Raw genomic sequence first — 25,419 nt, 5'->3', positions numbered from 1 at the left:
GGAAATAACCGTATTCTTATTGTCTGTTAGTTTACCTAAACTAATCAAATTTGCGGACATTTCTTTCGCGCAAAATACTTTCCTCATATTTATTTCATTTTGTTTTCCGAATGCTTCAAAATAACTTATAACATTCCCAACTTTTGTCGCTTTTATCGGTCTATTATCGCCTAAATATATATTTACCGGTTCTTTTAGGTCGATAGATTTATCGAAATAATTTATATTATTAATTATGTGATCGGTACAACCGCTATCTAATAGCCACACTATTTCGTTCTTACTTATTTCATTCGTCTCACTGCTGTTTGCTGCGTGCGCCGTTGCTGTCCATATGCCTGCTCTTGAGTTTCCATGCTCGCCCGTGCCGGTTCTTGATTGATGATGAAAGTTTCCACGTCCTCTGCTCGTATTGCCTTTGTTCCCTCTTCCTCTGTTTCGACCACGTGTTGGCCCATGCCAATAGCCGTTACTGCTTCCCGCTTGGACGCCATTTTGACACTCTCTCGCAAAGTGTCCTAATCTTCCACATCTGAAGCATCCTTCCTTTTTTGCAGAAAAGGCGTTGGTTTGCCTTTCTCCTCGATTGGATTTATTTTTCTTCTCTGCTATCTCTATTTTATTTTTTACATACGCTACCGTTTGATCCTCTTCTTTCAATGCGTCTATTATGTCCGCTATGTAGCTGTATTCTTCGGGTAACGTATTCAGCATGTAATTCAGCTTTTCCCTCTCACTTACTTGTGCGTCCGCACTTTTTAATTCATTGATTAATTTTTCAAAGTCGTTAAAGAATGATGCTGAATCACTGTAGTTCTCCAGTCTTATGTTTTCCAATCTCCTTCTGCATACGATCTGCAGTGCCGTCGACTCTTTCAAGTACATTTCATCGAACCTTTTTATTATATCATACGCCGTTTTTCCTTCCCTAACATACTCCAATTGTCTGTTCGATATTGCACTATAAATTATATTAATTGCCTTCAAGTCCTTTTTGTCCCAGTCTTCATCGTCTCTTTCGTTCTTCATTCTAGTTGTAACAACCTCGCATTCCTTATATTCGAGAAACATCGTGATTCTTTGCTTCCACATTCCATAATCCTCACCATCGAATATAGGTATCATGATTTCCGATCTCTCCATTTTAATTGATTCTTCTTTTTTTTCTTTTCTTACTCAAGCGTTCCTACGTGCTCGAAGTATATTTTTTCCTCTGACAGTTTTTTTTTCTTTACTGAAAACTCACTCGCAAGATCGTAACCACGCACTAAATATCTTGCAAAACTAGTAACCACGCTCTGCTACCATGTTAAGGAAATTCGAGGATTTGGGAATACAAATAATTGACTATATTTCCCACACAACAGTTATACATCTATATTCCACTCTGAAAAACGTCTTGCACGCACGCTGGTCGCCAACCGACTATCCTAGATTCTTCTAACATCTGGCAACAGTCTTTTGTCTCCACTAAGACCTTGACGCCCTCTAACCCTTACACACACACTCTCATGTACAGTGTAAATGTATCTCTTCCCTAACAATTTCAATTCTTTGAATTTTGTTTGAATTATTGTTAATTACAATCACAATTTCTGATAATATCATGCACACGATTAAGTGTAACCACGCTCTTAATCGTTATCGTTGTCAATTACAATTATAATTCCAAGTTTACTTACATTCATTTTAACGAAACCAATGTTTACTACTAGAACACGCACATATTCGTACAACGATGTTAAAAATCTGAGCATAATGGAAATGTACGTACAGCAGATACTCACAGGAAAAACCAACGAGACTAATAATAAAATCAATGAATTAGAAAAAAAGAGCTATAGACAAATATCTTATAATATACCGTGGCATAATCTGCAATTTATTATAAAATAATTGATCCGAGCAGTATCAATTATAAAAGAAGATGGCTGAATGTGATAGACACTGTCGAATACTAATCAAATATAATCATTTAGTTAATCTTTAAGATTTAAGTTAAGATACATCTTTGAGGAATCAATAAGTGTTTCGCTAATAGCCTAATAGATCTCTTGATAGATCAAACGAAGAAATACCTAACCGCGATTACAGCCAATTGGTACATATTATTCGATACATAATTAATATTTGTATCACGTACAGCGATGCAAGTGGTATTGAAGAAAATAGCCATTTTACGTTACAACTATAACGAGTAAATTTACTCGTTTACCTTGAGAGGAATTAAAAAGGTACCTGACTTTTAAATAAGCATTAAATAAGAAATTTAAATATCGCAGACGGTGATGTAGGTGTTATTCAAGAAAAGAGAACATTTTATTTTGTAATTAGCACGAGTAAATGAACGAATATCGATAATATAATATAATGATTAATATGAATTTTATCTGGCTGATTATTTAAATACCATAACATATTTCACAGTAACGTCATCGACTGCCGTTAGGCTCTTTTCCCTTTTTGTTCAAACTAATTGATAGTCGAAAACTAGTATCAAGGAGGTGTGAATTTAGTCTTAGTTTGTAGAAACTATTAAAATGATAAAAATGGATACCGTATTAAATCGTCGAAGGCGCCAATTTACGATAAAAATTAAGAAATTGTTCAATTTGATTTTGTTATAATGGAAAACCCGTCCTTTGCTATGTCAAGAGATCGTTAACGTTTGATTGACATCTCGACACCTTGTCAAGATATATAAGGAACGCGAGAAGTCGCGCGCGAGCTCTTTCGTGCCTGAAATTCCGGACAGTGAACATCCAAGAAGAATTTAAATATAAGGTAAATAAAAAAAAATATCAAATAACAACATTGTAACTAGTAATTTATAACGTCTAAGTCATTAATTTACAATACTTGAGAAATTAATTTATAATATTTAAGCTATTAATTTATAACATTTAAGCCATTAATATATAACATATAAGCAATTAATTTATAACGTCTAAACTATTAATTTATAACATTTGTTGAGATATGTATAATTTTCTGTGTTGGACTGGGTTAAGTGTGTAGTAGAGATACTTGTATGTGAATATCAGCGTGTGGATGTATGTGTGTGCGCGGCGTCTCGAAAACAGATGAATGTAAACTGTTCAGTCGTTTAACAGTCGGGTATAGAAGAAAGTGCTGAGACGCGCGCAAGTGTGTATCGATGAATATATAAGAAATCGTCCATGAAATAAATAGATTACTATTTTAATATTAATCCTCAGTATAAATTTAGTGTTCTTATAACATTATTTCGGCTTCAAAGATCCACAATTGTCAAAAACATTTGTGCTATTAATTTATAACATTTAAGCTATTAATTTACAACATCTAAGCCATTAATTTACAATATTTGAACTGTCATTTTATACATGTAAGTTATTAATTTATAACATTTAGGCTATTAATTTACAACATCTTAGCCATTAATTTACAATATTTGAACTATTATTTTATACATTTGAGCCATTAATTTATAACATTTAAACTATTAATTTATAACATTTAAGCCATTAATTTATAACATTTAAGCTATTAATTTTCAACATCTAAGCCAATAATGTACAACATTTAAACTGTTATTTTATACATTTAAACTATTAATTTATACATTTAAGCTATTCATTTATACCTTCTAAGCCATTAATTTATAACATTTAAGCCATTAATCTAAAACAATTACATCATTAATTCTTAACAGTTATACCAATAATTTATAACAACATTTTCCCATTAATTCAATGTAATTATGCTCTTAATTTATAACAGTTGTACCCTTAATCGGAAGTAACTCTACATTCATTGATTTTAATCAATACCATAAATTCGTAGTGAGTGAATTAAAGATTTATTTTGCTTTATTTTATTAACGAAATCTATCAAGTCTTTGAAGTGCTATTTCATTTCCATATAGCATTATATTTTAACTCTGAATACAGTATTCAATTTCCAATTTCACTATTTCGTATAAAATCTGTGGTAACACAGAGTGTCGATGTATGTAACGATATATGGTATAACGTTATAACGTATTACTTTACATGATATAACTTTATAACGTATTACGTTTTATGGTATGACGTTATAACGTATTACGTTATATGGGACGACGTTATGACGTATTACGTTTTATGATATAACGTTATAACGTATCACGTTATATCTTATAACGTTATAACGTTATAACGTAATACGTTATATGCTATAACTTTATAACGTAATACGTTATATGGTATAACGTTATAACGTATCACGTTATATGGTATGACGTTAGAACGTATTACGTTATATGGTATGACGTTAGAACGTATTACGTTATATGGGACGACTTTATAACGTATTACGTTATATGGCATAACGTTATAACGTATTACGTTATATGTTATAACGTTATAACGTAATACGTTATATGGTATGACGTTATAAAGTATTACGTTATATGGGATGACGTTATATCGTAATACCTCATATGGTATGCCGTTATAACGTATTATGTTAAATGGTATGACGTTATAACGTATTACGTTATATGGTATAACGTTATAACGTATTACGTTATATGGTATGACGTTATAACGTATTACGTTATATGGTATGACGTTAGAACGTATTACGTTATATGGTATGACGTTATAACGTATTACGTTATATTTTATAACGTTATAACGTAATACGTTGTATGCTATGACGTTATAACGTATAACGTTATATGCTATAACTTTATAACGTAATACGTTATATGGTATGACGTTATAACGTAATACGTTATATGCTATAACTTTATAACGTAATACGTTATATGGTATAACGTTATAACGTATCACGTTATATGGTATGACGTTAGAACGTATTACGTTATATGGGACGACTTTATAACGTATTACGTTATATGGCATAACGTTATAACGTATTACGTTATATGTTATAACGTTATAACGTAATACGTTATATGGTATGACGTTATAAAGTATTACGTTATATGGGATGACGTTATATCGTAATACCTCATATGGTATGCCGTTATAACGTATTATGTTAAATGGTATGACGTTATAACGTATTACGTTATATGGTATAACGTTATAACGTATTACGTTATATGGTATGACGTTAGAACGTATTACGTTATATGGGATGACGGTATAACGTATTACGTTATATGGTATGGCGTTATAACGTATTACGTTATATGGTATGACGTTAGAACGTAATACGAAATCGCCAAGGTTGAACCTAACTATTTTAGCTTTGTTTTCGTCGAACCTGTCCTTATCGTATTTGGCGCTTGCTTCTATATTCTTTATCGCCTGCTGTCTTACATGGGAGATATTTACTTCTCTTTCTTCGATATTGTCGCGTAGGGATAAGCCGTAGGGTCTCGCTGTTTTACCGATTAGTAGTTCCAACGGGCTTGACTTAGTCACGCGGTTGGTGGTACAATTTAGGGCCAGTTGTATTTCCCCGATCGCGTCTTGCCAGTGGTTTCTATTGTTGTGTTTTTTAGCGTACTCATAATACGCTCCACCTGTCCGTTGGCCCTACTAGCTCCGGTCGCAATTAAATGGAGTTTAATGTATTTATCTTGCCAAAAGTCTCGAAATTCTTTGCCCGTAAAACATCTTCCCTGATCCGCTATTATCCGGCAGGGAGTGCCGAACAAAAATATAGCGGACTTAAGCGCTTTAATGGTGTTAACGGAGTCTATCTTACGGGTATAGTGCAAGTATACGAACTTAGTAAAGGCGTCGACCAACACAATGACGTATTCCTTCGAATCGTTTTTACCGCTTAATTTGCCCGTTATGTCCATATGAACCGTATGCCAATGTATACTGGTCTTATGTATGGGGTGTAATTCGGCTTGTACTCTACCCGAACTTGCCTTTGAAACTCGACAAGCATGACAGTTCTCTACGAATTTGCGAACATACTTCGCCATTCCTTCGAACCAGTAATACTCGTACAGTTTCGCAAGCGTTTTATCCCAACCTAAGTGCATAATGGACTGGTGCACATGGTTAATAACAGACCACCTAAACCCTCTCGAAACGATGGGCAGGCAGAGAGTTCTACCTTTTCTCTGTATTTTACGATGAAGGGTGCCGGACCGTAACTCATACGTATTCGCGACGTCTTCCGCGAGCTCTTCGTTTTGTAATTTATCGACGATCTCAGAAATTTGTGGGTCGCGACGTTGTTCCGCTAGTAGCCAATCGTCGAAGATTTCGGTTAGGTTAATTTCTTTCTCTACAATTTTGCTGAACGTACTGCGATCCAAGTCTACGGGATTTCGCGAAAAGAAATCTACGTGGGCCATTCGTTTACCTTCCCGGTACATAATGTCAAAGGTAAAAGTTTGCAGGTAAGCCCACCATCTGTAAACCCTGTCGTTCAAGTGTACCTTATTACTGGACGCTTTCAGGGAGTTGCAATCGGTGACAACGAGAAATTCTCGTCCGTGTAAGTAATGACGGAAGTGCTTGACGACGTTTACAACTGCTAACGTTTCCAATTCGTAGGAATGATACCTAGACTCCGCAGGGCTAGTTCTTTTGCTGTAATATTCCACTACTCGATTTTTACCTTCGACCCTGTGCATTAAAATGGCTCCATATCCTTCCGAGCTAGCGTCCGTATGTAGTTCTATGGGGTAATTGGGGTCAAATATCATTAGCACCGGCGCGTCAGTCAGGACGGAAATTACCTTTTGTCTTATCTGTTCGTGCCTATCCGTCCAAGGTATATTCTTGTTATTCGAGGTAAGTGCATACAGGGGTTTCATTACTTGTGAAAGTTTGGGAATGAAGTTTCGGAAATAAGAGGCCAAACCTATGAATTGCCTAAGTTGTGTGACGGTCGACGGTGCAGGTAAAGAACTCAAGGCTTGTATTTTACCCGGGTTTGGACGGACTTCTCCGTTACGAATTACATATCCCAAGTAGAGTACCGATGTCTTTAAAGAGCAGCATTTTGAAAAGTTAAAGGAGAATCCGGCTTTCACGAGGGTATCTAATACGGTGCTCAACCTTTCTAGGGCTTGATCTACTGAGTCGACAATAATTAGGACGTCGTCCAAGTAAACAACAACGAACGAATACGCGAGGTCGCCTAAGGCGTTGAGAATGGCCCTCTGGAAAACGGATGGTGCATTTTTCAATCCGAACGGCATAGTCACGTACTCGTATTGCCCGTCGGGTGTAACGAACGCCGTATATTCCGTCGAATTAGGATGAATGGGAATCCGCTGGCCATGTCCAGGCTAATGAAGTATCTCGCCTTCTGCAATCTCGCGATTTGATCCGCGATGAGGGGTAGGGAATACCGGTTCGCGACCGTATTTTTATTTAATGCCCGAAAATCTACGCACAGTCTGTCTGAGCCGTCTTTCTTCTTTACAAGTAAGATAGGGCTCGCGAACGGTGAGTTGTTCGGCCTCACGATTTTTGCTCTAATTAACTCGTCTATTCTCTCACGCACTATCCTACGCTCTTCTTCGCTAAGTCGGTAAGGACTTCTTTGCACGGTGACATTAGGATCGATTAACCGTATTTCTAACTGGCCCGTGCTTACGCGAGTACGTGGGAAGCCCGTAATGAATGAATTTTTGAATTTCTCGAGAACAGAAATTAACCGACTTTTATCGTTACCAACCACGTCAGTGTCAACCGCATTGATATTGATCTCGTTTTTGGAGGTTTTACTACAGGCATTAATAGTCTTCGTTTTACAAATATCGACACTATTTCGTGTAATAGTTACATCAAAACCCTGGCTTAAGATCTCGCGGTCAATCATGATATCATAATGCAAGTGACTATCGGCCAGAACGTGAAAGATTATCTCCAATGTAAAACAGTTAATGCGTACCGTAGATAAGATCTGGGATGTACTCTTAACGCAGGTGTTTCCTATTCCTCGCATAACTACTATATCTGTCGTTCTCCTACCGGAGAATTTCGGAGCGACAGATTCTCTAATTAATGAGCACTCGGCTCCGGAATCGAAGTAAAATGGGAACGACTCACCCAGATGACTTAAACTACCGGCTGGGGACTCCACCACGCAGGAGTTGACTTTACGCTCATCCTTGGGGCTTGGTCTACCGTCCCGTCGTGCCGGGCAGTTAGGTGTGATATGGCCTTCCGCATGCCACCTGTAGCAAACCGCCTTGGACGGTGCGGCCGGTCGGCTTCCTTCCTGGCGTCGTGCATCCCTCTGCTGTTCGTTCTGCATCCTCTTGCGGCAGTCCTTTATTCTGTGTCCGAGAGTACCACAGTAATGACACCTCGTCTGGTGGCCCGATAACTTGCGTCGCTTAGCTTCGGGTTCCGCCGGTGCATCTCTCGGCGAAAATGTCGACTCTTCTTCGTAACAAAAGGGTCGCATTTCGCTCAGAAATTGGTCCTCCGTTCTGATATCGCTCGTGAGGGCCAATCGTTTAAGACGTTGGTCGTGTGGAATTAATATGTAGAGAATGACAGCGTTAAGTATTTCGTCTAGCGTAGAATGTTGCCACCGCGTCTGCAGGAGGGAACGGACACGGCCGGCAAACGCCCCCGTGGATTCGCCCACTCCCCGCGGTTCCCTGGATACCTTGATTAACGATGAGGACGTCGTCTCTCGGCCACCGAAATGTATAAGGAATCGTTCCTTAACGGTAGACCAAGTAACCTCTCCGTCTCCCGTCATTCGTGCCAGCCAATGTGCTGCAGAACCCTGTAGAGAGTCACTTAAGGCAGAGTATAGCGCGTCATCTCGTAGGAGGTTGTTCTTCATGGCCCTACTAACAGCCGCGCACCACGCGGCTGGGTCGGCGCCTGCGACTTCTGGGTTAAAATGTGGTAATTTGGTGGCTCCCGTATTTGGCCTTTGCATTAGCGTATGAATTAGGTTGTTCATGACAGCGACCTGCCCTTCCAGCGCTCGAAGCCGTTCTGATCCCACTTCTGATGTCGGATTGGCACTGGGAGTGGGGTTGTGAGCGTCAAAGGAATCTTCTCGAGGATTAGCCATTGATACGGTACACACAGGTGTAGTTTATTGCAATGATAGAATTAGTACAGTCTCGACAATTGATCACGGCGGTTCGGCACTCGCGACACGAGTGACGATGCTCTCGGGCTCAATAACGAATCCGCGGCCAACGGGATGACAACAGAACGTACTCACAAAGTCTAAGTCTGGTTAAAACGTGAAATAACCACTGATCGCGAAGACGTTACTCTTTTATCGATGAGATCGCGAGCGAGAATGCCTTTCCCGTCCCGATGATGCCACAGAGGAAAACTATAATGGGGTGTGTCTAAGGATACGAGATCATCGGATTCGTCGAGAAAAGCCTTCGTTCAGAAAGTAAGGGAAATTGGCGTTGCTGCTAATTGGTCAATCTCCATATCGGTGGTTAGAAAAAGATGCTAGCCGCCCTCGAGGGAAAGTTGCTAGTGGGAGACGCCGCTCGTTGAAAAATATGTCTCCCCTATCTTCCCGTAGTTGGGACAGAGACTGTTTGTCTGTTTGAAGGACTTTAGTTAACTAAACCTTAAGATTTATAACGGGCCCCCGGGCTAGCCGAACATGTACTGCGGAGACGCGTCGACATCTGGCAATCATCTTACTCGAAGAATAGGATCTGCGTGTGGCAAGCTACGGGACAGAAACCGTTGGAATGTTTACTGCCACGTGCCGCTACAAATCTTTCTTTTAAGGAGAGCTATAGTATAATTGTCGCCTTGAGCCCAAGCTCATTGTCACAAGTCTCAAACAAATACAATTGGTTAGAATGACGGCAAATCGTTTAGTTACAACTGTAGATTTTAATTACAATGTTTTTATGGATTTTCCCGAGGTTTCAGAGGGAAGGCACCGGTGTCCTCTTATGTCCGACATATATAAATTATATTTAGGAAGTTTGGGATAGTTTAAAGATGAAATAAATTGCTTTTTAAGTTTAATCTCTTACTTTCGACGAAATCAAGTTTCTCTGGAATTTGATGGAGTTTAAGATTTGATATCGGTGTCGTAGGAGTTATGTGACACTTTAAGGTGGAATAAATCTAGCGAGGAGTTTAAGGTGCGGCAAAGGAGCGTGGAATGTTGCAATAGAAATTTATTGCAGTGTTAGTGCATTGGTAGATTGATCAAATTTACGTGTAGCGTGGGTAACCAATGGTAAATATTTTGCAATGTGTATAATTTCTCAGTAATCTGAAGCTTATAAAATCTATTGACAACTAATGGAAATTGTTGATTTAACAGATCAATTTTAAATTCCTCGTTAATCTAAATTTTTTTAATCCTATTTACAGCTAAACCTTACGACGAAAAATTAACGAAGTGGAATAAAAATGGCATTGTGATTCTTCTCGTCGTGTATTGGTGTCACATCAAATTTAAGAGACAGTTTTACTTGCGGATGCTGCATGTTACGTTGGTGAAGTCGACGAAAGCGTAAAATAGGAACTCGTCCGAAATACACTAACGCGGAAGGTTAAATTTAACGCAAAAGGCTGAGAAATTAGTTTAGAACTCGAAGTTTCATTGGTACGACGCTCTTGAAACGCATTCAAAGAGGTCGGCGACCTCGAAAGGGGATGAACGCAACTGTTTCGTGGGAATTTCTTATTGTGGCTTATTTGGATGAAGCTGCTTTAAAATCAGCGCTGGATTCGTCTGTATTTTGCCCGGAAATCATAAAATGTTTAGGCCAGGCGACTCCATGTACAGAAAATGTTATGTCCACTTTTTACGTCCGTAGAATTCAACTCTTTACTACTATGCACTTCTTCTCCAAAAAAATATCGCGTTTCAATATTAAAAAAGTTTCAATAATATACTATCCATTAGAAGAATGATAACCTGATAACCTTACAAATTATTAGTATTAACAAATTCTTATTGTCGTATAGAAATGCCAACTATTGCTTTGGTAAAACAAACAAAGGAATTTTACAGGTAAATTTTACAAATTACAAGTCATCTTATAACGCAAAATACGACGTGTAAAATTGTCTCAATTTATTAATAGTATTAATAAATTATTATGATAAAAGATGCAGGAATCTTAGCCTCATGAGAAATTAGAGATGAAAATGAGTGGGAAAAGATTAATCGAGGACACAATAGTATTATTCCAGGAAGTGCTAGTTCTTCCTAGATTCCGGTTACAATGTTCTTAACGCGTGGAAATTAGTCTTGACCAGGAAACATCTATAACGGCATGTATTTTCTGCCGTGATTGTAAATCTGTTTGGAACATGCGGTTTGTCCGTTAATCTAGGCGCTGTTGTTCAATTGAGTCAATATTATTTGTTGGTAGATTAGTGTGTGCAAGAGCGCTCTATCCATTATTGACCAATTCGAGCACGTATTGGTAAATTTCACACCGGCAATTACGGTGAAATCGTTCGTGGTCGCTGGAAATTGGCAGTATCGTTTGCGGTCGTGAGCTGATTGACACTGCGTGAGCGGGGAATTATGTGAAGCAGCTTTGCTTTGTCGTTTCATGCATTTAATAGGTTTACGGCGGTGGACAGAGTTTGTAAAAAATGAAGACAAGGTAGAAAAAGATTATTTTTCATTTTTTACCATTAGATTATTTTCAAAGTGATCTTTTCAGTGAAATATGATTGACAAAAAATAAGATATATAATTGAATCATTATAGAAAATAGAATAATATTGATAATAAAGAAATAAAAATCAATTATAGAATAACATATAATAATAATAATAACAATAATGTGGATAGACTTTATGTTTACTTTTATATGTATAATGATACTGTTTGATCCTTGAATTAAAGTTAAGATTAACGTTGCGATTATGATTATCCCTTGTCTGACTAAATATATTTGAAGTATCAATTACAGTAGAATTTTTGAAAGATTCTTGGCTGTTAAACAAAAAACTGGTTCCTTTATATTTCGCTCAATTATCATAGAATCGTGAAACTGACTTTCACTTCAAATTTTGTCTGTTTCAGGAGTAACAAGTACCTGCAAAAATCATCCATCAGCCGGATATGTGCTGTCGGAGGGTTTTTCATTAGCATTCCCGTCTTTCTAACTGGTAAGAACCAATTCCTTCAATTCTGTCAACTTTAACCTTTTGAAAGATACTAGTACATAAGTTATACTTTTAATTTTTCTTGAATTCAGGCATGAATCTAAAAGATACTGTGAACTATCTCTGAGTGTATGAAATCAGTTTAGAAATCCAATGGAAATAAAGTTAATTTTAACGCCGAATAGTCATTATTTTTCTTAGAAAAATAAAAATGATCGTCTTTTAGGGAAGTTTTAACAGATTAATTTATAAAGAGCTGAAACAGAATATTCATGTCATGCATGAATACGGCTGGTGGATGGATCGAGATCTAATCTAAAGTTTACGTTGTGTCATGCTAGTTTACACAGCTATCATTCGCTCGATCGATCGTTAAGCTGTTGAACTCGATTCAAGACGGACATTTTGGCTCTGTTCAGAAGAAAACTGTGTTTTAATAAATTTGACGGAATAGAAATTATGATAGACTACAATGTTTTTTTAATTATATCATAAAATTTATTTATTTTTTTTTAATGCCATGTTAGAAACTTCAAATACTGTCCAAAACTTCGAACGTAATCGTTTTAGAAATTTGTAAATTACTTAACGACCAAAAATATTGAATTCTCTATTGTCTGAAGATAGATTCTCTATAATTTAAGTAATTTATTCGTCGAGAATTGATATATAAAGACTTAAATAATAAATTAATTGAAAAATAATTTGCGACTAGTATTGAAAATTTCAATGAAAAGCATATGTATATAGTTTACGCTTCGAGAATTATATGTATTGAGAATATGTATTTGCGCTGATTCTTTGTCCCGCTTGTTATGGCATACGTGTTATAATGATCCTCTAACAATGCTTTCAGGTATGATATTGTATACATTCATCCAGTTTTATTCGACGCCGGTGTCACGTAAAATGGATACTTGGGTTGCGAGAGAAAAGAAAGCTGAGTCGTAGCCCAACTATTAATTCTCTTTTATCGAACTTTATTATGACTTTGGCACTTACAGTAGAATAACGTTGAACAGAGAAAGGGGTGTTGTACAAGAACAGCAACTAGAACGAGAACTCCCCGGGCTGGGTGAAGTCTCGGCTTATATACACCCTGGCTTGGGGATGTTGGGGGGTTTGGTGTGGATTCCAAGGAGTCCGAAAGTCGGGGTTGGGGCCTTATCTCTGATGGGGACTAAGATGCGTCGCGGCGTTGGCGTCCGACAGTCGGGAGTCGATGTCTTTTCTCTGAGAGGTAATTGGTGTCACACCGGCAATCGTTACGTCCGTTTTCATAGGCCTTGGCATCGTGTTTTGTGGATGCGCAATGGTCCATAACGTCTTCGTGTGGCAGAGGGTAAGACATATCGCTATTAAAAAAGAAAACGAACACGTTAAAACACGTCTAAATCATCTTTTATGTGTATTTTACTCGGAAATCATTTTATCGTGAAATTTTGTTTTCAGAGTTACCATAATTTATCTGGTAGAGTTCATAAAAATTTTTCTGAAATCAATTGCAAGCTTTTAGGAAACCAGGATTTTTCACATTTTTAAGAAGCGTTATAATTATATTGCTGATCTTTATTTTATTCGTGCGAAATTGAAAAGTACGCAAATGGCGCAAAATGCATAAAATGCGCTAAAATATACGTATATAAGAAAACAAATCTCGATTAAAATTTTATTTCCTTGATTATGTTCGTAAAACTACAAACTTGTATAAAAATACGCATTCTAGTTATAAGTGTTAAAACATTCGATCTAGTCCTTATCACATTCATGAAAACCTCCATTTAACCATTCGTTGTATCAACGAACATTCATATGCAAAACTTACCACCTACCACATCCTCCGCGTATTAATATAATCCCCTTTTATAAATTATACACTTTAGAGTGGACTGGTTGGGTCAGAGTGATATAAGCTTACAAGTTCTCGAGGAGTTCTACCGAAGTTACATTTACGTTTGCATAATTTCACCGAAAAAGATACTCTGTAGAATGACAGGTTCGTTTGTTTATGTGATCCGCGATCGCAACTATTTCAAGGGGATTTTATAAATAACCATACACACGATATTCAGTGTATTTTCGTATTCTCGTTTATTTTTGGGAGATTTGTAAAACTGTTGAACAAAATAATTGAGTAACGATTATATTTGCTGAGAAAAAGTCTTTTTCTCTGTACCCCTCCTTCTACTTCAAGCATGTAGTATTGACAATAAGATTGACAATGGCTGAAAGTAATCCAAAAGAGTTTTCACCATGGTTATCGGTAACGAAAAAGATTTGAATCATCTTTAATACTTATTCGTAACTAGAATCATTTCAACTAAAATGTAAATTCTTATATTATAACTTTTTTAATTTGTTATGGCCCCTGACTACAACCTAACCTATCATTCTTATTTCGTAGGAGAAGACGAATGCCGTGAAGGCGTTAGCGCGCGAACAGTGCGAAGCGGCGGTACAGCTGCAGCGTCAGCAGCAGCTGCAACAGCACCAGAACCAGCACCAGCTACAACAGCAACAACAACTACGTGGCCCGTTAACCATCCACCATGCTGGCTGCCCAACGAAAGTCGGGCCCGTGACGAACCAACTAAATACCAGCCACGCAACGCACGGCCGAGCTGCACAGTACCAACACTATCATCACCATCATCATCATCGACACGTGTCAATGTCTCCACCGCTCTTGTTGCTCTCATCGCCAGCTCCGATCGCGGCGACGCACAATCATCTGAACGTGAGCGGACACAGAAACGTGGTTACGCCACCGGATACACCAGCAGATAGATCGCCACCGAGTCCTGGAAATAAGCTAAATAGATCGCAGCATTTGCCACGGGAAGCAACCGGCAGCGTCAGTCCTGGTCTTCCGGCTGCCACATTGGATCTAAGTAGCGCAGCAACCACCAATAGTCCGCATGAATTGTCCACGTTAGTTTAGAAATTTGGTCCGAACATTATATCTTCACATAGGATTGGAGATTAATAGTTGATAGTTAATTTACACATCGATCTTTTTATTTGTAAATTGGGTCGTGGTTTAGAGTTGGTTTGTAAAAATTCGGTCCTAATTGTTAAATGATGAATATTGATTAAGAATAATAGGCATTGATGTACCAATCTTTACTTGAGCACACGCATTGGAGATTTCACTTTTATTCAGTGAAACAGCAACTTCATTACTCGCTTATTCAATACGGCAATTGCATATATTTCATGGACATTTTAACAATGTTTTGAATAATTTCTAACGGTACAATTGTGATGAAGTGAAAAAAATCGTGATAAGAAACAGAGAGAAAAGTTGCTCGTTAATGAATATTGACCAGAAATAAAGTAATTTCTAAAGAATATCCCGAAGACGTCGTAGATATTACGAAAGGAATGATTAATTTATACCCGCGTGTATCTTGCCATTACCATACTATTATTATTATTATTAATATTGTTAGTAGTACTCGATTACATTATTATTAATATTAATATTATTGCCTTATTATTATTAATGTTATGGAACCTCTAGTCCTAGGTTACTTTCGCTGCCACGAAAGGATAAGATTTTCGAATTTTTTACTATTACGTGTAATTCAAGTTTTCCTGTTGCGCATGCGCAGTAGAAAGAAAGTTAGCGGAACTCAAATCTCGAACTATAGAGAGTTGAAAAGTAGTAAAAGTAAAAAAGCACGAATAACATTTGTATTTGTGCTGGATTAAGTTTGATAATTGAAAATTGAGTTTGATGATAACATTTTTTTCGTATTCGCTTTGGTAAATATTAGTTTTATTTAAAATTGAACAAAGCATTTTATGTTTTTCAAATACGGTACATAATCGTAATATCGAATTTTGTAAACTGATAGTAAGAAACTCTATAATTCGAGACTGGAACTTTGATCAAGTTCACATTGAACGTAAACTGACTTAATTTTGTTATTTAAGCGTGTATACTATACGTGTTTGTTCCTTCTTCTCTTGTGCGCAGGCTATAGCTTAATTACTTCCAATAAACGCAGTTATATCGAATCAATGACCGATACAAATTTAGATATTAGGATTATTTAAACAAGAGATTAAAAACTAAAAAGTATTGTTTTTATACTGCATATGTACATATGCAATATGAACGACAGTTTGTGTAATAATATGTCCCCTCTTCTTAGTTTACTTTTGTATATTTTGCGACATTTGATATTAATTTTATGAGGAACGTACTTACACTTTATCTTTGTAATTAAATGTGAAATGAAAGAAAAGAAATGACATGAGAAAAGGAAATTCGATGTATGAGTATATACGAATTGACGGAATTAAAATTTAACGCTATATTTAAATAGAAGACGTGAAATATCTTGTCATCTTAAAATAACTTGATCATTCCTATTCTTTTACATAAAAACACTTTTCGACTGTAACTTAAGAAACATGTCTGCTAACGTGAAACGTGCCAGAAAAAATTAACAACTTCCATTAAATTGGCAAATTTCTCATTAATATCGTAAAACTCGCGTTTACAAAGATCAGATCAGTGTACATAATATACAAAACAAATGCAGAATATATAAATATAGCACATACGTTCTGAATTATATTCGAATTGGGCAGGGTAACCAAGTGAAAATATGTAAATTTCACGATGTGTAATGTACACTTTATCGAACTTGTAAGTAGTGTAGAAATAGAATATTTTACACGTAACAAAATATACAAACGACAATACACAAGTTAAATTATTTGTTAGATCCATGTATAACATGCATAGTACAAAAGTGTTTTAGCTTTATGTACTGGTAATTATGAGAAATACCAACTTAATAGATGTATTTGGTATGTACCTAGTTAAGAAAACAATAAATTATTCTGAACAGATAAAGCGTTTAGTAGCTTGTGAAGTATGAATTTTCGAAAACGCAAGTATTTTATATCTAAGTAGTTAAGAAACGCGAGCAAGGGAAATCAAACAAAGGAACAAAGTTTTTTTGTTTAAAAATATTTAATTTGTTGTTCTATTATCCGAGGTTAGAAGCGATAATGTACAAAATCTGAATAAATAAGATTCTTCAATATTATTGAATTTTAGTTCTAGGGTAAAGTAATATATCCGCATATTTTATTTATATACAATATGTATAAATAATGATGTGATTTGACTAATTTTGTTAAAAGAATATTTGTACTTTTTACGTAAAACTTCAGTCTTTTACAAACTTTCTTGTAATTAATAAACCAGTAAACACAATATTAATAAAATCCATTAAAATTATAAACAAACTCATAAGTTTTAATTTTAGTCCTTAAAGGTTGAAATATTTTGCTCCAATGTCGAGACATTTGTTTTAATCCAAAACATTACTATACTGAATCGATAATGTTGCATGTGCCACGAAAATGATGATAGTGTCAGATAACTTGTTGTGAAACGAAAAAGCATTGCATGTACATTTCTGTTGTTTTGTTGACCATGAGTTTGATGATCTTTTAAACTTGCCCATAGCTAAGAAATCAAACAGTATATCTAAACGAAATTAATTTCAAATTATTTTTTAGGTTCTAAGCTTTTATCTAATCTTTCAGAAGTTGCAAAATTTATTCCACAAGAGTCTTTTTTATCATAACCAAGTACACATCTTAAAACCATTTAAGTCTTCCTTAGTAATTTCTTCTTATCTTTAATAGTAACGAAAATAATTTAGATGAACGTTTTAAAATTGACACCCTGTATATTAAAAATAAAAGATATATTTTCTTCATAATTGGATAGGCTTTTTACAATGGCAATGTACAAATATCAAAATTGCAATTATACTATAACATATGTATATATATATAAGCTTCACATTTAAACACAAGATTCTTTATTATATTTTTTTAATACCAATATTTTAATAATTATAACAAGGGTTTTTTAACAAGAGATGTATAACATTGTATACAAATTTTCAAAAACCTATAGATAATTTCAGTTATGCTCTTGCATCATTAATTGTTGATGGAACTCTTACCTCAATTCCATCTAGTTCCTTAGACATTACTATTTGACAGCTTAGCCGTGACCTGAAATTAAATATTATATAACTGAATATGTCAATAAATATATTTATTGCTATACAAATTAATACTAATACACAATAAGATTTCTATTTATCCATTTGAAAATCAACATTGTAAATATGCTAATTCCAACATAGATTTGTAATGATTATAGGGTCATAAATAAAAAACTATGAAAATTTATTATAATTTCAGTTTCGTAGTATTCAGAGATAGCGATTTGAAATTCTACATTGAGATGCAGATTTCGAAATACCCAATACTAACCTGTTTTTACATAAATTTAAATAGAAAAATTCACTTTATAAAATATTAAAAGGTAATAGAATTAATAATGTGAATGATTTGATACTGATTATTATGAACTAACGTATCTGTTAATTCATATGCTAAATCCAACATGTCTAATTCTTCATCTGTTGGTTTGTCAGGAAGTGCATCATAAACTTCTTTCGAAAATATTAAATGGCACGTACTACAAGTTAATGTTCCTTCACAAGCACCTATATCAATTATATTTTAAGATTACAACATACTTATATAATAAAGTATCAAAAGTTAAAAATAATAAGAATATTAAACTTGATAAAAATGAAAATTTTCAAATATTTTCTACCTCAAAATTATTTATTTTAAATTAAGTAAATTATGCTTCTTTAAAACATACCATATCCATCTAAATCAATTTCATTATTTACTACTATGTCTAATATAGTATCTCCAACTTTCCCTTTTGCTTTGATTCTCTCTCCACTTGCTTTAACAAACGTTATATTTACTCTGAAAATAATATTTATGAAAGATAAAAATTATCTCAATATAATTATTTTCTTTATTTTTTGTGTTTCTTCAATTAATCTTCTCTTAATTATACCTTAATTATATGTATCACTTATGATAATAGAAATAATTTAAAAATAAGATATACTTGTCTTAATAATACATAAATAAAATTCGTATATCATATATTTATAACAGTGTTATATTTTTAGTTGTTCACTGTCAATGTTGTTCTTATTAATACTATTCTATTAATACTATGTTATTTTTCTAGATGTTATACTCCTACAAAGAGAAAAATTTCTTAGACATTATTATTAGCATTATTATTTTGACACCAATTTTATATTGGAAGGCAAGTACTGAAATTCTATTAAAAAAAGAAGGAAAGCACAAGAAAATTTGTATCACTTACTCTTGTTTTTCTGAAAGTGGTTGCGTGGTCGATATTCCTCTTGTTGCCTGCAAAAAGGGCAACGTTGTGTTGCTTGTATATTTTGAATAATTTGATGCAATACCGAGAATTGATCTCGAAAATTTTTGTAATTGATTTACTAACGCCATTCCACTGTCATAAATATCATGAGTATGGGACACCCTGACCGAACACCAGATAAGTATTGCGGAAAATATCAATTGTAGATCAATTGTACTTTGTACAAAAACTTCCACGGCATTCTTCGGCTGCTATACTGGGACGTTCCTTTACTGTGATAGGTTATAAAACGATTCCTAACACAAGTGACGTATCTCTACCGGACACGTGCTCTTCGGGCCACACGTTTTATGATACAAGACCAGCAAAATGATCAATGTGTAATTTTACATATCTTACATTTTTTCCAAATGAAATATTGTTTTTATTAAACGTTTAAAACCTCAGGCAACATTTATTTCATCTGATTTCAGTTTTACAAATATATATCTATAATACATATCTGTATAAATTACGGTCTGGTTATATCAAACAGGGACCGACACTCGCTAGGGAAAACTGCCCAAAAATTGAATCGTAAAAACCAATATGAAAGACAACAAATTTCTCGTTCTGCGGAACAAATAGAAATGAGCAGAGTATCTTTATCTTTATCTGAGACATTCAAAGCGTATCACGCATACGCTAAACCTGAAGAAAACTTTCTTGTCTTCCATGTTCATTTTTTCCTTTCCATTTCCGAACGGTTTCTTCTATATTTATTTATATGTTCGTGATTGATGCTATTGACAACATACAACTAAGGGGAAATACGAATAGTAATAGATAGATGTATAATTCATTATGCAATTTTATAGAATTAAATCTTATTTATCTTCAGATATAAAAACTATATTTACCAGCTGAAACACTAACGCATATGCAGTATAATATAATCTACTTAACAATCTCGTTTTAGTTATAATATGTGATTAATTCTTTTGCTATTTCGCTATAAACAGTTTCTTGTGCATACAATATTTTTTTATAGTATTCTAATATATTGTTAGATATTGTAAAGAAAGTAAAGTACAGTTATTGAAGTTTGGGAACATTCAATGTTAACCTTGCTTCAAAAAATAATCTTTAGAATGTATGGGGAATAGATTTTTAGTATTATAGTTGGTATAATGTCATCATTGTTTACAATGTGTTAGAGTTAAAGAAATGAGACAAATTAATATTTCAGAAGCAAATTCAATATTTAAATGATGTTATTTTAAAATGGCAGATGATATGAATGTTCTTTTTATACGAGGAAATGGAAACGTATGTATGGTAATGGAAACGTAATGGTTTTAACATTATTTTAGTACAAGATCTTAGCATAATAGTAATTAACAGTATCCACTACCTTTTAGTCAATTTTTGAAAAATGACATATATGATAATTTGCAATAGTTTGATAATAAAATACTTGTATCAATATTAATAACGTATAATTTGCTATCTCAAAAGGATACAGACTCAGCCAATGATAATGTTTGGGATGATAGTGCATTAATAGAAGCATATGATAAAGCAATATATTTAGCAAAAGAAGAAGTTATCAAGCGAATGGGAATGGATGTTGGAAATTCTCAACCGAAAGAAAACCTACAAAATCTTAAGCAGCCTAAACACGCAAGTAAATTACACAAGGTTGTGATTTTGATAGAATATTACAAATTTGATACAGAATATTATTAAATATATTGATTAAGAAGCAAATTATTTTATTTTGCTATTTACTTATATTTATTTGTATACACATCTTCTCTCTATAGAAATGGATCATAGGAGCACCTTATCGTGCAATATACTCAGAGGATGGAGAAACTTATGAAGCTATAATATCAAAAATTTACGAAAACAATGGCACGTGTTGAAGTGGTTACCACTTCTAAGAAAACTCTACATCTGGTCTTTTTTAGTTTTCTCAAGCACTGAAGCCATCGACAGCGTGTAGACAAAAGACTGCGACGAAGTCAGGCCATAAACAGTAGACAGGCGACGTTGGCTTCGGGGTTTTTCAGTTATTAGATAACACAGCTAGCGTGCGGATCTGGACCAGCTCAAATTGTATTTTTACTTATTACACTTCTATTTAAATATATTTTCTACCTTACAATTTATCCACGTGTTTTCTCTGTTTACACACCGAATAACCTCAACAGGTTATGGGCCCAGGGCTGTAAATTGCAAGGTAGCAACGTGAAATGAATAAATTGTTAAAGTGTTGTGCTTAGTAAAATAAGGGATAGTGCTAAAATGGAATCAGCAAGTGCGAAGGTCGAGATGTTACGCGGCGAAGAAAATTGGCTCCAGTGGCGTTTTGTTATGCGTACACTTTTGGAGGAAGATGACGACCTGATCAACGTGTGTGAAGAGAATTTGTGTCATCCAGGTAACAGCGCGGAGAAAGAAATCGCTCGTGGAAGATTTTTGAAAGCAGATCGATTAGCGAGAAAATTAATCGTGACCTCAGTAGGAAAGAAACCGTTGGATCTTCTTTTATGTTGCACGACAGCACATGAAATGTGGAAAAAGCTGAATACAGTATATGACATGAAGTCGGATGAGAATTTAAATATGGTCCAGAAGCAGTTCTTCGATTTTAAATGGGAAGAATCTGAAAATGTCTCTTACAACCTATCAAAGTTGGAACTCATAGCGGCGAAGATGAAAGTCCTTGGGAGTGAAATTGGCGAGAAAATGCTGATAACACGCATTTTATCGGTGTTACCAAACAAATTCGATCATTTTCACAGTGCGTGGGATTCCGTGGAAGAAGAAAAGAAGACCTTAGACAGGCTTAGTACCAGGCTGATGACGGAAGAAATTAGATGGAAGAAAGACGACCAGGAAACATCGGTGGCACTGGTAACAAAAGGTAATAATTATAAAAGGGAACAGCAGAAGCAGTCAAGTAAACGTGAATACGAGAAACAAGGACCAAGTTGCTTTAACTGTGGAAAAGTTGGCCATCTAAAGAAGGATTGCTTTAGATGCTTTATATGCAAAAGGAAAGGCCACACTAGCAAAAACTGTTTTAAAAATAACAAAAGAAGCAACAATAGAGACAACCAGGAACCTAGAAACCAAAATCGGGATCACAGCGGAATTGGTCTATTAGGAAGTACCTCAGCGATACAAACGGCAAACGCTGATGTTTGGATAATCGACTCAGGAGCTACGGATCACATGACAGGACGACGGGAATGGTTCAGCGTTTTCGAAGAATTCGATAACACGGTGAAAATAGAGATCGGCGATGGTCCGTTCATGGATGCGTGCGGCAAAGGAAAAATCAGAGTAGAGACTTTTGTGGACGGCAAATGGGTAACATGTACAATGAACGATGTTCTATACGTACCAGGTATGAAAAGAAATCTGTTTTCGATTAGATCTGTCGCAAGAAGAGGCATAGATTTTTGTATTTCAAAGGAAGGGACCAATTGCATATTTTTACAAAATCAGAAAATAATAGCAAGAGGTTCTGTTATCGGAAATTTGTATAAAGTAGATATGCGAGTTATCATACCGTCAGTTTGTAATTTTAGCAATAGAGCGGAGTCAAACGCGGACACATTGCAGTTATGGCACGAACGGCTATGTCATCAGAACATCAGACATGTTAAAGAATTCTTAAAGAATTCAAATATGAAAGTTGTAGAGGACAATAACTTTTTCTGTGAAGGTTGCGCGTACGGGAAACAGCATAGATCGAGTTTTCACGAGAAAATCAATCGGGCGACTAAACCTCGCGAAATTATTTATACGGATGTATGTGGACCTATGAAAGTCGAGTCATTAGGCAAGAAACTGTATTTTCTGACATTTAAAGATGATTTTTCAAAATTCACAAAGATTTACTTCTTACGACGTAAGTCAGAAGTAATTGAAAAACTAAAAACCTTTTGCCTAGAAGTTGAAAATCAATTTAAGGATAAAATTAAAGAAATTCATAGTGATGGAGGGAAAGAATTCCAAAATAAAGAAGTCAAAGAATTTTTAAGAAGTCAGGGAATTAGACACACGATTAACGTCCCATACACTCCTGAACAGAATGGTGTCGCAGAAAGGGAAAATAGAACAATAGTAGAGGCAGGTCGGTCGATGCTATATTCGAAACCAAATCTACCGCTGTTCTTATGGGCCGAAGCCATGAACACAGCAGTACATGTCATAAATAAGACGAGGCCGACAAGACAAGATAAGAAAACACCATATGAACTGTGGTACGGGAAACCGCCGAATTTAGAAAAGTTTAGGGTTTTCGGTACTGAGTGCTTTGCTCACATACCTGCGGAGAAAAGGACAAAACTTGACAAAAAGGCTAACAAAGGATATTTGGTAGGCTATTAGATGACGGACGAGGGTATCGAGTGTACGTGCCAACAGTAAAAAATGTAATATTAAGCCGTGACGTAATATTTAAGCCTGAACTAGAAAATGCGAAATTCGTAAAATTAAGTTTACCGAAAATTGTCGAGCGCGAAGATGTGAGTGCGCAGAGCGATAGAGCATGTACGTATGAAAGTGCAGAGAGTGAACATGAAAAACAACCTCATGGAACTAGCGACAATATGAGACAATTGAGAGATAGAGATAAGATCAAACGAACCGATTTTTATGGTTACCCAGTAACGTACGTGGCGGAAAAATTACCGGTGGATTTTAACGAAGCGATGAGATCCGAAAAGAAAGAGTTATGGGAAACAGCTATGAATGATGAAATGAAATCGCACCATGAAAATAAGACGTGGATATTTGTAGAAAAACCTAAAGATCAGAAGGTACTTAGCAATAGGTGGGTTTTAACGATAAAGCTAAATCCGGACAACTCGGAACGATACAAAGCGCGACTTGTAATAAGAGGGTGTTCACAGAAAGAAGGCATAGATTATAAGGAAACATATAGTCCCGTTGCTCGGTTTGACACAATTAGATTAATGCTCAGTATTGCAGCCAAAAATAATTTACACCTCGGACAGTTCGACATTAAAACCGCATTCTTATATGGAAGTCTGAAAGAAGATATTTATATGAAACAACCTAAAGGTTATGATGATGGTACAAATCGGGTTTGTAAATTGCTAAAAAGCCTATATGGCTTAAAGCAGTCTCCAAGATGTTGGACGGAACGTTTCACAAAATTTATCTCGAACTTAAAATTTTATCAGAGTAACGCAGATCCTTGTTTTTATATTTATACAGAAGACGACAAATTAATGTTGATGACCATATACGTAGACGATGGACTGGTAGCAGCTTCAGACGAATCTTTAATTGATAAATTCTTCGATGATTTAAATAAAGAATTCAAAATTACGAGTTCGAAAGAAGTAAAGAGTTTTCTTGGACTTGAAATTAATAGATTAGAAGATGGTTCAATATTCATTCATCAGAGTAGGTATATCGAAAACATATTGGAAAAATTTAATATGAATGAGGCAAACAGTGTTTCTACACCTATCGAGACTAATTGGAACGAAAGTAACATAGGCGATAATGATTGTAACGCACCATACAGAGAAGCCGTAGGGAACTTAATGTTTTTACAAACCGTAAGTAGGCCAGATATTAGTTTTGCAATAAATATAGCGGCGAGACACTTAGAGAATCCAAACCAGTATCAATGGAAATTAGTCAAACGAATTTTGCGCTACATAAAAGGGACCGCAGACATGGGACTCTTATATACAAAAGCAGGCAGTCTCGAAACCTTTAGCGACGCTGACTATGCAGGCGACAAAGAAACAAAAAAGTCGACATCAGGCGTTGTATGTAAGTATGCGAATGCGGCCATCACATGGCAATGTAAGCGACAACAATGTATAGCTTTATCTACGACCGAAGCTGAATATGTCAGTGCAGCCTCAGGAGCGAAAGAAATTATGTGGCTAAAGAAAATATTTCTTGAATGTAAATTAGAGATCCTTAAGTATATGCTATGTGTAGACAATACTAGTGCCGTGAAATTAATTAAGAATCCAGAATTCCATCAAAGAAGTAAGCATATTGACGTAAGATATCATTTTTTGCGAGATTTATACAATAGAGGCGAAATTGATATAA

General features: G+C 35.3%; 3 protein-coding genes and 2 long non-coding RNA genes across 8 annotated transcripts; 2 read left to right on the top strand and 3 right to left on the bottom strand.

The window, feature by feature from the left end:
* Nucleotides 1–1,548: 1,548 nt before the first annotated feature.
* Nucleotides 1,549–4,089, bottom strand: LOC126875843 (uncharacterized). Its single transcript, XR_007693728.1, has 2 exons — nt 3,701–4,089; nt 1,549–1,677 (listed from the first exon to the last, which is right to left on the bottom strand). It is a non-coding gene; the product is annotated as an uncharacterized LOC126875843 (long non-coding RNA).
* Nucleotides 4,090–7,164: 3,075 nt separating this feature from the next.
* Nucleotides 7,165–9,006, bottom strand: LOC126875845 (uncharacterized). Its single transcript, XM_050638745.1, has one exon. The coding sequence runs from the start codon at nt 9,004–9,006 to the stop codon at nt 7,165–7,167; it is 1,842 nt and encodes a 613-aa protein (XP_050494702.1).
* A 1,849-nt stretch (nt 9,007–10,855) lies between these two features.
* On the top strand, nt 10,856–12,940 carry LOC126875836 (uncharacterized). The gene is made up of 3 exons (XR_007693720.1): nt 10,856–11,548; nt 11,974–12,059; nt 12,913–12,940. It is a non-coding gene; the product is annotated as an uncharacterized LOC126875836 (long non-coding RNA).
* Nucleotides 12,941–13,750: 810 nt separating this feature from the next.
* Nucleotides 13,751–14,997, top strand: LOC126875844 (protein odd-skipped-like). The gene is made up of 2 exons (XM_050638744.1): nt 13,751–14,319; nt 14,461–14,997. The coding sequence occupies exons 1-2, from the start codon at nt 14,278–14,280 to the stop codon at nt 14,995–14,997; spliced, it is 579 nt and encodes a 192-aa protein (XP_050494701.1). The 5' UTR covers nt 13,751–14,277.
* Nucleotides 14,998–17,772: 2,775 nt separating this feature from the next.
* Nucleotides 17,773–19,805, bottom strand: LOC126875793 (adrenodoxin-like protein 2, mitochondrial). 4 transcript variants are annotated; one of them, XR_007693663.1, is made up of 5 exons: nt 19,300–19,805; nt 18,979–19,169; nt 18,772–18,884; nt 18,372–18,607; nt 17,773–18,107 (listed from the first exon to the last, which is right to left on the bottom strand). XR_007693663.1 is itself a non-coding variant. In XM_050638694.1 (4 exons), exons 1-3 carry the CDS (start codon nt 19,446–19,448, stop codon nt 18,417–18,419), a joined length of 453 nt encoding a protein of 150 aa, XP_050494651.1. In that variant the 5' UTR covers nt 19,449–19,797; the 3' UTR covers nt 17,773–18,107; nt 18,372–18,416. The 4 variants fall into 4 exon arrangements, 1 of the variants encoding a protein (XP_050494651.1); XR_007693664.1 differs by having other exon boundaries at nt 19,033–19,169; nt 19,300–19,803; XR_007693665.1 differs by lacking the exon at nt 18,979–19,169 and having other exon boundaries at nt 19,300–19,346; nt 19,444–19,797.
* Nucleotides 19,806–25,419: the final 5,614 nt, after the last annotated feature.

The sequence above is a fragment of the Bombus huntii genome, unplaced genomic scaffold (genome assembly GCF_024542735.1).
Source record: "Bombus huntii isolate Logan2020A unplaced genomic scaffold, iyBomHunt1.1 ctg00000058.1, whole genome shotgun sequence".
Classification (NCBI taxonomy): domain Eukaryota; kingdom Metazoa; phylum Arthropoda; class Insecta; order Hymenoptera; family Apidae; genus Bombus; species Bombus huntii.
Note: the sequence above shows the minus strand (reverse complement) of the source record. Positions and strands in the feature narration are given on the sequence as shown.